General features: G+C 40.5%; 1 protein-coding gene across 2 annotated transcripts in view; it reads right to left on the minus strand.

Moving 5' to 3' along the window:
- LOC126236721 (glucose-induced degradation protein 4 homolog) overlaps positions 1-13,705 on the minus strand; it is a 95,738-nt gene that overhangs the window by 16,654 nt on the left and 65,379 nt on the right. For both annotated transcript variants that reach the window (XM_049946244.1, XM_049946245.1), the window contains exon 3: positions 1,679-1,911. In XM_049946244.1, the coding sequence (XP_049802201.1) occupies positions 1,679-1,911 (233 nt within the window). The remainder of the gene's footprint in view (positions 1-1,678; positions 1,912-13,705) is intronic.

Consider the following 13,705-nt stretch of genomic DNA (forward strand, 5'->3'; position numbering starts at 1 on the left):
AGGTCAACCGATTCCTCGACAGGAAAACACGTCTGATATATTCTATACGACATTGATGACGGCATGTGCGTCACATGACAGGAATATGTTGTCGACCCACCTAACTTGTACACTTGGCGAATGGGTAAAAAGTTTCTTCTACCTTGCCCGATTTAGGTTTTCTTGTGGATGAGATAATCACTCCCCAAAAAGTGATGAAAACATAAGAGTTTGTCACATAAACTGCAACAAATGAATGCAACAGTTTCACAGTAGCACAGTTTTCCCTGTGCTCTGTCAACACATATGTTTTTAACGTTTTCAAATTTTTCCATGTGTAGACCGTCAAATCCTGCATATGTCCAAGCATATCTGAACATGTCCTGGAATTTTGGAGAGCGAAGTTGATTATGTGTGAGTGCCTGAACTTTGATAATTGTCTGAAAATTAAAAATTAAATTTCGCACTCGAGGGAAGATCTGAACCAAGGACCTCTCATTCCGCAGCTGCTCACGTTAACCACGGGACCATGGCGCTCAGGTGCTTACACTATCCTTGATGTTGCCTATCTTGCGCATGGACTACTCAGTTTGTATATTTTGCTTATTTTTTTTCATAGTTCCACACAACTTCTTCCCGTTTTCTCGATTGATCTGTGTTCAGTTTTTCAAGGCCTATCCACTGTGCCAACTTATAACTAAATCTGATGGGGGTGCGATGGGGAGGTTCCCTTGTTAGTGTCATTAACCTTTTGTAATCCCAGGTATCCTGTGGTAATGTGATTCAGATGCATAAAGGCATTTCGGATGGAAAATTCCCCATTGCTGGAAAGATCAATAGTAGATCTGGCCCATCTGAATTTGCACTGAAATGGTCACAGCAAAAATATCTAGATTCCAACTCCTAGCAAACTTGTATATTAACAATTTGCTCCTGAAGTTCGCACATAGTTGCCATTATGCTAACTGGTTGATAACAGTCGCTACTGTGGTTTTTTTTTTTGCCAAATTTCAAATTCTGGTATAATGATGCTTCCCTTCCATTGCAATATCTAGTACAATACCATTAACATATCTAATTTCCTCACATTACTGAGTTGATGGAGCACCTGGTAACATATTTATCTGGGTCTGGGTGTATATCACGGCTGTGTTCATGAGCTATTTTCCCATGGGCTGCAATATGTTTGAAGGTTTGTTTTGGTGTGTTTGGAGAATATATTACATTTCACTACTCTTTTTCACTTAAACATCTTTTATCCGTTGGTAAGAGCATTCTCCCAAAAGGCAAAGACCTTTGTTGGAAATCACATTTTGTGGAAATTTAAGGACAGGAATATGAGAAATAACTTTCACATTCACAATGTAGCCAATACGTTATCACTTCTTAGCTCACAAAATAGTTCTTATTTAAAAACTTGCTCTTATGTTTTCAATTTAAGATTTTAAATTTTTTCGCTGATCACTTCAAACAGCAAGTGGCAAACGAGCAACAGTAACTTAGGACTGCAAAAACAAATATGTTCAAATTTGATACTAAAAAATCTGTCTTGGTATTTAACAAGATGAGCAGCTACTCCATGGTATTCTTGTAGCTGATCAATTTTATTTTCGATAAAAAAGTTGATAAAAAGTACACACAACATTAAATATTAATAATTAGAATGGGAAATTTATATCAAGACTAAAGGTATTCCTACCATTCTGAGCTCCTGTGATAATAATAGCCATCAATTGTAGCAGCAGATTTTTGGAAACAGATGTAATAAAAGCCAGCAAATGAAGCACCATTTATATCCTTGATAGTATGGTCAGGCACAAGAAAGTGTTCTTTCCACCTCATAAAAACAAAGTCAGTTGATTTCAAAGCTTCATAATCGAAAGTATCCGAGTTGAATGTTTTTGCATACTGGTAAAATGACCCAAATTTACTCTGGAAAGAAAAACAAAAGCTGTAACTCACAGGGAAACAATAGCTTAGATTACCAAATGCTTGAAAGGCAGAATAACATCTTAATATAAAGAATTATCATTTAAAAAGTTGAAAACCTATCATAATACTAATTTATACTCTAATGTTGGTGTACAGACTATTATTTAAGCACCTGGAAGCAGCAAAATACATTACTGCTGCAAAATCATTTCATTACTAGAAACTTTGTTCAATGCACCATTCATTTTCATCACTTGATTGCATTTCAATTACAGTATTCACTGTTTTTCAAGCAAAGTTAAATGTTACACGACCTGTAGGGTTATGTAACAATGCAAGCTACAAGAATTCTCCATTCAAGGTGAACAATATCAACAGTGGATATTCCTGCATTCCATTACAACTGCATTGAGTGCCAATTTTTTTAACAGTGTTGATCAACAATCTGTCACCAAAGAAGAACCTTAGTCACTGATAATAATGAATTCTTCATACAACAACTGAGGACATTTAAGTCTGCACACAGAGTACTTTAATTTCATCTTTGTTGAAAGATTCCCTCCCCCTCCCCCCCCCCCCCCCCAACTTTAAAAGTTAATAGCCATCATGAAACTAGTTTGACACTATGCCATATCTGTGTCAACATTAAACAAACCTTTTTACCTTTGCAAACCATCAGATACATAACATCAGCAATAATTATTTTCACATATATTGTCTGCTTTCACTGCTACTCTCTCTACTACCGGCTTTTTCAGTGCAAACTTCACTGCTTATAAATTTATTAACACATTTCACACTAACTTCTCTGCTTAGAAGACTTTTACAGAGGTATGTATGATATGAAGCATAAAGCACTTTCTGTTTCTATTGAACATTCCATTATGGAGACTCTAGAGTTTTACGATGCATTTTACAGATAAAATGTCAGTGATCACATTGAGCTTTTACTTAACATGTAGCCTACAACAATCAAGGGTAAAGGTTCTATTAAAGCACATCTTCAAAACACCATAATCTGCACTTGAAATGTTTATTTGCCAACCCAGTATTCAGGTGCATAACTCATTGTCTAGGTCGCACCTGACACAACAAAACAGCTGCATTTAGTTTTTGTAGATCCATCATATAGATGTGGATGTAGGACTGCAGCTGATCAATAACTCTTAAAAACCTGATACCAACAGCCATAATTCTTCCTAAAAACTTTATTATTTATACAACCAGTTTTGATGCTTCATTTACATAACTTTCAGGCCCCTACGCAAAAATTAATGGAGAAAATCTTGAGATAGTTGTCATGCATTTGAAATGTATATATCGCATAAATAGAAGCCCATGGTATTCAGTTCAATATATGGGGTACATGTTCTATGTGCGCCAAAATTTGGATGTCTCCATTCCTTTTAGCATAGAGGTCTGGAGGGGACCCTAATGAAGGGCTGAATCTTGTTGCTTACTTAATAAAATTTTTTAGAAAGAAATGCAGCTGTTTGTGTTCTTTTTCTAGGATAAAAAGCCGTAGACCCATCAATTTCTACAAAATGACAATGTATATATAATAGCAGAGAGATAAGTCTATTCACATTATGTATCTATACAGCAATGACATGGGTGTCAGTTCATACAATATCACATCAAATTTATGGTATACAGGTTGTCGTATTTGTTACTGATGTCAAATCTTAGGTAGTGACAGTTCTTGATCACATCCAACATAACTGTCATATTATAATGTAAACTTGAAACTGGCAGGTCAAAGACTCAATATTACCTCACACACACAGATGTGCAAGCACATCTCATGTACAGATGACTGCCAACTCCAGCATCTCAGACCAGAATCCAACTATCACATAGGATGCAAGTAGCAATCTGGAGGGGGCAGGGAAGGGGAAGAGATTGAAGTGTACTGGTGGGGAGAGAGACAAATGTTGTCCGGTGGAGTGTGCAACAGGTGCAGCATCAAGAGGTCGTGGAGCAAGGAGGTGGGAAAAAAAAAAAAAAAAAAAAAAAAAAGGAGAGGAGTGGGGAAAGATGGGCAGATGCATTGACAGAGGGCGGCAAATGAGAATGGAGAGTTGATAGCACAAAGGAGGGGTGGAAACTGTTGGTTAGTGGGCATCGGGACAGTATGTTACCGTAGGTTGAGGCTGGGATAATTATGGGAGCAGAGAATGTGTAGTAAGGATAACTCCTATCTGCACAGTTCAGAAATGGTGGTGGTGGAAGGAAGGATCCAGACGGCTCGAGTAGTGCAGCAGCCACTGAAATCAAGTGTGTTATGTTCAGCTGCATGTTGTGCCGCACGGTGGGTCACTTTGCTCTTGGCCACAGTTTGGAAGTGGCTGTTCATCCTGAAGACAGCTGGTTGGTAGTCATACCAATATAAAAAGCTGTGCAATGATTGCAGTAGAGCTGGTAAATGACATGGCTGCTTTCACAGTTGGCCAGGCCTCTGATGGGGTAGGATAAACCTGTGACAGGACTTCAGTATGAAGTGCTTTGTGGGTGGATTGGGCAGATTTTGCGCGTGGGTCTTCCACAGGGATGTGATCCTTGTGGCAAAGGGTTGGGACTGGGAGGGGCATACGTATGGACTAGGATGATGTGGAGATTGGGTGAGGGATGGAAACATCGCTTTAGGAGGGGTGGGAAGTATCTCGGGTAGGATGCCCCTCATTTCAGGTGTGTTGATAGGTGAACAAATCCCTGGCAAAGGAAGTGGTTTAGTTGCTCCAGTCCAGGGTGGTACTAAGTGACAAAGGAACTACCTGTCATTTATCCAACTCTTCCACCTATAAACTCTGCCAGAGTGGCTGCATCCCAGGAGTCCAGCACAACCTCCAATCACTGCTTAAAGTCCTAGGCCCTTCCCAGAACATCTCCCCTGCATCCATTTCCTACCTCACCCCTATGACATCCCACATACCCACCTTCTACATGCTCCCCAAAATCCACAAATTCAAATGATCCTGGATGCCCCATTGTAGCTGCTTACTGTGCCCCTACTGAAAGAATTTTGGTCCTCACTGAGCAACACCTCCAACCAACTGCCTGTAATCTAGCTTCCCACATTAAAGACACCAACCACTTCCTTCATCGAATCTCCACCATCCCCATCTCCTTAACCTCCTGTTGTGATTTGAGAATTTCTGCGTAAATTCTAGAACCACACAGCCTTCTACAGTCTCAAACACACGATATTCTAGATACAAGTGTGGAATGGTAAAATCCTACCCACTACGAATCACATGTTTGTGTCTGCAGGTTTGAAATCAGTCGCAGAAAGAAAATAGATGCGACGGTCGAACGGCACCGACAAGTACCTGTCGGGCACTCCATAAATGTGTTAGTGAGTGTGTATGGAAGAACCATGGAATCTATGCGCCGCTTTGTGCTTATTGTGTCACTGACTATTGTTATGCGAAACAAGAACAGTTGAAAAAGTACTCATATAGACTCTTGACTCAGTCTTGTTAGAGACATGTTGTTTTTTCAATCTCCTTTTCTGAAAGTCAAGGTCTCTAAGCAGACTTTCTTTCGAATGTTAATCAATTTGTTTCTAACATATGACCGTATGAGAGACTTACCAAAGTTCTAAATTATGCTGAAAATGAGAATTTTTGTTGTGCTTGAAGGACAAATCATTGATTGACGACACGTAAATTTTTTATGGCTACTTATTTCACTAGCAGAAAGAAGCTTGGAAGTTCCTGTACCTAGCGTTATTCGGTGGAGAAGTCAAGAGAGTTTCCAGTAGCCAGCTATCCAGTAAAGAAGGGTGGCTGCGAACTCCAATTAAGTCATCTCATAAAGAAGTGGAATATAGTTTGGGGAAGTAAATCAGTATAACCCAGACCCACACTCACATTTTATAAGTTGTCAAAACATTAGACTATACCTCTACTTGTCACTGTTGATTCCACTTGCCTATACACGAAACTCCCATGGTCTTACCGCTACTGAAGACTACCTTTCCCAGCACCCTTCAAACTCCAAACCCACTACCTCATTCCTCATACACCTTACTACTTTATCCTAACCCACAACTACTATTCCATTGAATGGAAAGTATGTAAACAAATCTGCAGCACAGGGTTGGCACCCTCCTACATCTACCTTTTTATGGGCCATCTAGATGAGACCTTCCTAGCCTTCCCCAACACCAAACCCCTAATCTGGACTCTGGGCCAAGACACCCTGTCTTCATTCCTTCACAACACCATCTCTCCCCTCCACTTCATATGGTCCTCCTCAACCTAGCATGCCAACACACACACACACACACACACACACACACACACACACACACACACATACACACACACAAAAATCACTCCCATACAGCATTGCCACTCGAGGGCAGCGTATCGGCAGTGACAGAAACTCCCTTGCTCAGTATGCTGAGCGTCTCAACATGGCCTTCACAGACATGCACTGTCTCCAGACCTAGTCCACAAACAGATCTCCCGTTCCATTTCCCTTCACACCCCAAATCCGCCCACCACCCCGAAGAAACAGTCACACCAAGTGTCCCGTGTGACACAATCCCACCCCAGACTGGAACAAGTAAACCACTCCCTTCGGCAGGGCTTTGATTGCCTACCATCATGCCCTGAAATGAGGGACATCCTCCACAACATTCCAGTCCAGCCCTATGCCACTTCCAATCCCAACACCTCGCCTCAACGATCATATCCCTGTGGAAGACCCAGGTGCTAGATCTGCCCAATCCACCCACCCAGCACTTTCTATTTCATTCCTGTCACAGGTTTATCCACATTATTTACCAGCTATGCAGCAATTATTACAGAGCTTTTTGTATTGGTATGACTACCAACCAGCTGTCCAATAGGATGAATTGCCACCGCCAAACTGTCGCCAAGAGCGAAGTAGACAACCCTGTGACAACACGAAGCTGAATGTAACACTTTATTTCAGTGGCTGCTTCAGTACCCAAGTGTCCTGGATCCTTCCTGCCACCACCTGCTTTTCTGAACTGCACAGCCGGGAATTATCCTTAAAACACATTCTCCACTTTTGTAATTATCCCAGCCTAAAACTATGTTAACATACTATCCCCACAGTCTCCACCCCCTCTGTTCTATCATTTCCTCCCTATTCTCATCTCCCACCCTGTTTATTTGTTGCCCTCTGCCAAAGCATTTGACCATCTTTTTCAACTTTTCTCCTTTTTCTTCCCACCTGCCTCCTCCACAACCTCCTGACGTTGCACCTGTTGGTTTTCTTGTCCCTGCACACTCCGTCAGACAGTGTTTGTCTCTCCCACCACCTGTACACTACTACTATCCCTTCCCCTTCACCAATTGCTGCTTGCAGCCCACGTGATAGTTCCATTCTGGCCTGGGATGCTGGAGTTGGCGGTCGTGTGCATGGGGTGTGCTTGCTCGTGTGTGTGAACTGTACATGTCTCTCTTTTACTGACGAAGGGTGTGGCCAAAACCTTTAAGTGAGTGTCTTAATTGTGCCTGTCTGCAACTTAACATGTCTTCTTTATGGTGAATAGCAATCTGTTTTTTCCTACGTTCTTGATATTCCCACCTGGAGTTTCCATTGTTTGATTATTCTGTAACTGGATAGATAAGAAAGCTATTTTACAAGTGAAGGCAGAAGAATGCACATATAAAAAAGATTTTACTAATGCAAGCTTTTGGAACCACTGGCTCCTCCCCCGAGTGGAAGGGTTGAAAGGGAAGGAAGAGCGTTGAAGGGAAAGGAACTGGACAGATTTAGAAGGGGGTAGAGTTCAGTAAAAATCACCCCGACCACTGGGGTCAGGGGACACTTACTGGATGGAATGAGAAGGAAAAACTGGTTGTTGGGGACTGCACTGGATGAGGTTTGAAAACCTGAGAGCTTCAAGGTGGAAGAGGGGTAATACGCAAGACAGAGATTACTGCTAAAACACTATGCACAATTTAATAAGAATGAAAATCTAAGTGCATTGTATGTAACAGAGGTAGGAAGCAGACAGCAATAAATAGACAGGTCAGGAAATGAAAGAACGTATGTTGTCTGGCTTAGTTGATCAGCACTTGCAACCCATAGTACAAAGACTCCCCTTCTATATTAAATACACCAATCATTTCCTTGACTGACAGAAATCCAGTGCCCATCCCACTCCCACCATACACCTTGCTTGTCACCACCTCCCTCTGTACCAACATCCCTGCCAAACATGTTTAGTCTGCTGCGGAACATTTCCTCTGTCAGCACAAAACTGATAAATCTATGACATCTTTCCTGCTCACCTTAATCAACTTTATGAGTACTAACAACTATTTCACTTTTGAGGGGCAGATACACAACAGATCAGGGGTACAACCATGGGAACCAGGACGACTCCTTCCTATGCCAACCTTTCCATGCGTCACTTGTGGAGGGTGCTTTCCTGGGAGTCTTAAGCGTTGACCCGCTGGTTTGGTTTAGATACATTGATAACATCTGATCTCTAAATACCTTCTCGAATTAAATTTCACATGGTCCCACTCCGAATCCCATGCCACTTTCCTTGATGTCTATCTCATCCTTCCGAAGGTCAATTACACACTTCTGTCCACATTAAACCTACTAACAAACAGTACTTACATTCTGACAACTGTCATCCTTTCCATGACAAACATTTTTTTCTCATACAGCCTTGGCATTGAAGGCAGAGAAATTTGTTTGAATGCAGACACTTTACAGCAATACACCACCATTCTCACCTCAGCCTTCACTGCACGTAATTACCCTAGTACAAACGCATATTTCCCCAGCCATCTCATCCAATCTTGGCACTGCTGATACCTAAAACAACAACAACAACAACAACAACTTTGGAGCACATAACTTGTCACCCAATATTATCCTGGTCTTGAATGTATTAACCACCTACTACGACAAGGGCATGACTTCCTAAAATCATGCTCTGAAATGAGATCCATTCTGTTTGTTATTTTGCCCGCCGCACCTAGAATAACTTTTCGTTGCCCTGCCAATTTGCACAATATCCTTGTCAGACCCTATGCTGCTTCTGAATGCATCTCCCTATCTTGTGGCTCCTACTCCCATAACTGTCCCCACAACAAGACTTAGCCTATACGCCCTCCAACCACCACCAATACTAGTCCTGTAACTGACAAAACATATACTATATAAGGAAGAGCACCAGTGAAATAAAGTGTCGTATACCAGCTGTTATGTGCACACTGTTTGGCCTTTTACATTGGCACAACTACCACCAAGTTGTAGGTTAGGATGAATGGGTTTAAGCAAAGGGCGTACACCAGCAACACACAATACACTGTTGCGGAGCATGCTCTACAACATGACAGTCGTGACCTCTGTGCCTGCTTCACCACCTGCGCTATCTGGATTCTTCCCCCAGACACCAGTTTCTTGGAGCTCTGCAGATAGGCAGTAGTACTAAAAGATGTTCTTGGTTCTCACCACTCAACTGGCCTTAATTTACATTAATTTCTTCAGTCTCAGCATTTCTTCGCAGTAACTACTATTTTCTTCACTCCATTTTAGTTTTCTACATCTTTGATTTTCTGACCTGTCGATTTTTTGCAGTACGCCTCGCACCTCTGTTACATACAATGCATGTAGCCTTTCACTCTTATTAACTTGTACATGATGTTTTAGCAATAATCTCTGTCTTGCACATTACCCGTCATCCACCTTCAAGCTCTCAGTTTTTGAAGTCTCATCTGGTGCAGTCCCAACTATCAGCCTTTCCTTCTCATCCCATCTGGTAAGTCTGCCCTGTTCCGAGGTTCTGGGTGACTTTTTTGAACTCTACCCATTTTCCTATACCTCTCCAGTTCCTTTTCCTTCCTCCTTTCTGCTGGAAGAAGGAGCAAATGGCTCTGTAAGCTTGCGTAAGCAAAACCTTTTTTGCAATTTTGTCATATGATGACATGATGGAGACCGTGGCTGTTGTTTGAAGACAAATGTTGATGGTGTTAGGACAGCAACCAGCCTGCTGCTGTCTAGATTTTTTTATCTATGCAATTACGTTATTCCATAACTGTTTGTTCATTAAGTGTGTTGTCCAGTTGTTTTGTCATATGGATGCATACATCTATTTCTTCTAGATTATTTAAACGTCTCTTATTTTCCGCTTTCTGAAGAATGGCAGAAGAGGCAGATTATTAAACATTCTAGAAGAAATTGAAATATACACCCATACAACGAAACAATTGGACAATATAATTAATGAACAAACAGAGTTATGGAATAAGATGTATACGGGGTGAAACACCTAAAACTTGCACCTCAAATATTTTGCAAATGGGAAGTGTTACACATGTGCAGTATTCACAGAATGGACTGGTAATCAGAGGCTTGTATTGTTAGCCAAACAACAGGTTGTAATAATACTTGGAAAGTGTATTTTTTATGCAGACACACACATTTTCAAATGTAGCAATGCCTATTGACACTGACAAACTAAAAGTAGACTAAATTAGAATGTCAGAGGTGTCTGTTACAATATTCTACAGAGAGTCGTTTGCGAGACCTTGTATTTCGAAAAGTTGTTTTTTGGAAAGTTTCTACAATGACACTTGTTTGTGCCATTTACCCTGTTTAGTTACTAGGTAGAATGACGTTATTCTTGCTTACAGTGTGTTTGTGTGCTCTTTGAGTGCCTTGTGACTTGGTAGTCAGTCGGTGTGTGTAAATCCAACCAGTAGGTCGTGAGTGGATGAAGGAATTTATCAATGCAGATGAAGACGACATGCTCATAGTGTATGGAGAGTGTAGGAAGAATGCAGTTTGTTCTTGTATGGTGAATGCTGCAAAATTCGCCAATAGATTTCCACCATCTTGACAATTTTTATCAACCTCTTCAACCAGTTACGTGGAAGTTGTAGTTTAACAGCTATACAAGGTAACAGAGGAAAACAATTGACTACAGAAGAGGGGGAAATTAATGTTCTTGCTGCTGTCAGTTTATCCATGTGATATCTCCCATGCAATCACATGAGAAACTGGCATAAGTTTGGTAACAGTCCTCTGCATGCTTCATCGAAACATGTTCCATACCTATCACCTCTCTCCAAGAGCAGCGTGGAAGTGATAAGAATAGTTTTAACTTTTGTATGTGGTTATTAAGACAGGATACTCCACACATATTGTGTATCTTTTTTAGTGGTGGAGCCACATTTACCAATTATGGACAGGCAAACTGCTGAAACATGCACTATTAGTCTGTTGACAAGCCCTGTTGGCTTCTTCAGGTGAAAAGTCAGCATCCTTTGAGTGTAAACATGTGGTACGGCATAGTGAAGCACCAGCTCATAGGCCTGTTTTTCATAGACGGGCCACTGAACATGCACAAGTATCACAGTCTCCTAACAGATCATCTTCCATGGATGCTAGATGCTCCTCTGCAGACTAGGAAGAACTTGTGGTACCAACATGATGGCTGTCTAGCCCATAATGCATGAAGTACTACAAATTTTCTTTACAAATTATTTCCAAATAGCTGGATTGGATGCAGAGGACCTGTACCTTGTCCAGCCCATTCCCAGATTTGACACGTGCAGACTTCTTTTCTGTTATGGGAGCTGAAAGACACTGTCTACAAGGACATACCAATTACGTGTCATGATATGCAATGACTTATTTCTGAAGCAGTCGTTCTGCACCAAAGTGTGTACAGAGAGAGAGAGAGAGAGAGAGAGAGAGAGAGAGAGAGAGAGAGAGAGAGAGAGAGCACTAGCTTTCTAAATATTATTACAATCTGTTGATTGGTTAACAATATGAGAGCCTGACTACCAATCCATTCTGTGAGAACCACACAAATAAATAGCACTTTCCATTTCTGTAAAGTGTGATGCAAGTTTTAGATGATTCAACCTGAATACAAAATTTCACATGGTATGTTTGATTATTTTGCAATTTTATACCTTTTGCATATTCTGCCTTCATGTATCAATTGTCCAGATGGTATTTTACATGCACTATGAATGCATATCATGATTGATTTATAAATATGATCCTGGAAATAAGAAAGGGACAGGTAATATAGAGTCTTTGACTGTCTGTTCCATGTTTACACTATAATAGGACAGTTATGTCAGATGTGATCAAGAACTGTCACTACCCAAGATTTGTCAGCAGCAACATACATAATAATCTGTGTACTATGCGATAGTATAAATTTCATATCGTATCTCATAAACTGAAATGCACATCATTGTGACACAGATACATTATGTCAGTAGACTTACATTTCTGCTATACAGCTGTTTGTTCCTCTGTATCAGGAGCCACTGACAATTTGTTATACACCTGAATATTGGTTTGGAAAATAAACAATTCAAGTGTAGCTCATGGTGTTTTGAGGGTGTCTTTTAACAAATATCTTAAAAGCTGTGGAACACCAAGCGTTTAAAATTTTGAAGGGATATTATGACTGTGTACAACTTGTTTTCTTTAAAATGAAGGGCACCATTACTTCTTTTTGTAGCTGACTAGTATTATTTACATAGGAATCAATTTTTTGCAACATTATTAAACATTTCTGGACGACTGGACTCATGTTAAACTTTGCGGAGACAATTCTGTTTTGTACCATAATAAACACATGATTATCAATTTATTACACCAATACGAAACAGTAACCAAGTTAATACATAAAGTAAGCACAGGTTCTGCGGCCACTGTAACTGTCAAAATTCTTCTGGTCTGTTGACTACATGGTCAAAATATGAAATTATCCAATGTTTCAGCCACTGTTGCAAGCGGCCTTCCTCAGGGCTGTGCTGAGCTGATTGCTGAATGAGAGAGACTTTAGATCTTATATAATAGCAAAGGAAGCAGTTTATGTAATTTTATAAGGTACTTCAGGATAAGAGGAGGGATGTTAGCCATTCTTCATTCATTTTTACATTATTCCTCATCATTGGAAGATGAAGGCATGCTTAATGGGTGTTTACATTTCGTGCTATTGGTAGAAACAGGCAAATTAGAAATGGGTACTAGCTGTGACATAGTGCTGTTTACTTGTTGCTAGGTGCAGGCTGCGATATGTCTGCACTGTGTGTATGTACAACCACCTGCAGGTTGCTTGGCTATTTCTATTGCCTCTCTATAATCTTCCTCCTCAATGTAAATGGCTGTTTCACTGGTACATGGGCTTCACAGAATTTTGTATGGACTTGTTAATTGTAATAGAGATATTTCTTAACTTCAATGATTTTCGTAACTTCAGCATAACATTCACCTAAACAATGTAAAGTCTACGAAGGAATAACAACAATAGGAAAAGAATAGATTGCTGTTCACCACATAGATACGCCAATGTATTGCAGAGAGGCTCAATGTGTCTTGATGTAGGATTCTGTAGCTTCCACAAAGTGATTTAGATAACAATAAAAGCTTTACTCAAGTCTAATGCTAACTGTGATTTCCGAGTATATTGCAGTTACCAATGGAAGCAAAGAAATAATCTCCTGGTAACCTCAGAAACTTCATTTTTGCGTTTGGTTGTACTTATATGCTGAGAAATTAATTTTTTTGTAGTTCAATGACTGCTCACATATTTTGCAAAGAAGTATTTTGTTGTCATTAAAAAATACGCACTATACTGTGCAAAAGGAAAAGAATTAGTTCAAATGGCTCTGAGCACTATGGGACTCAACATCTGTGGTCATAAGTCCCCTAGAACTTAGAACTACTTAAACCTAACTAACCTAAGGACATCACACACATCCATGCCCGAGGCAGGATTCGAACCTGCGACCGTAGCAGTCGCGCGGTTCCTGACTGAGCGCCT

Source organism: Schistocerca nitens, chromosome 2 (assembly GCF_023898315.1).
Source record: "Schistocerca nitens isolate TAMUIC-IGC-003100 chromosome 2, iqSchNite1.1, whole genome shotgun sequence".
NCBI lineage: Eukaryota > Metazoa > Arthropoda > Insecta > Orthoptera > Acrididae > Schistocerca > Schistocerca nitens.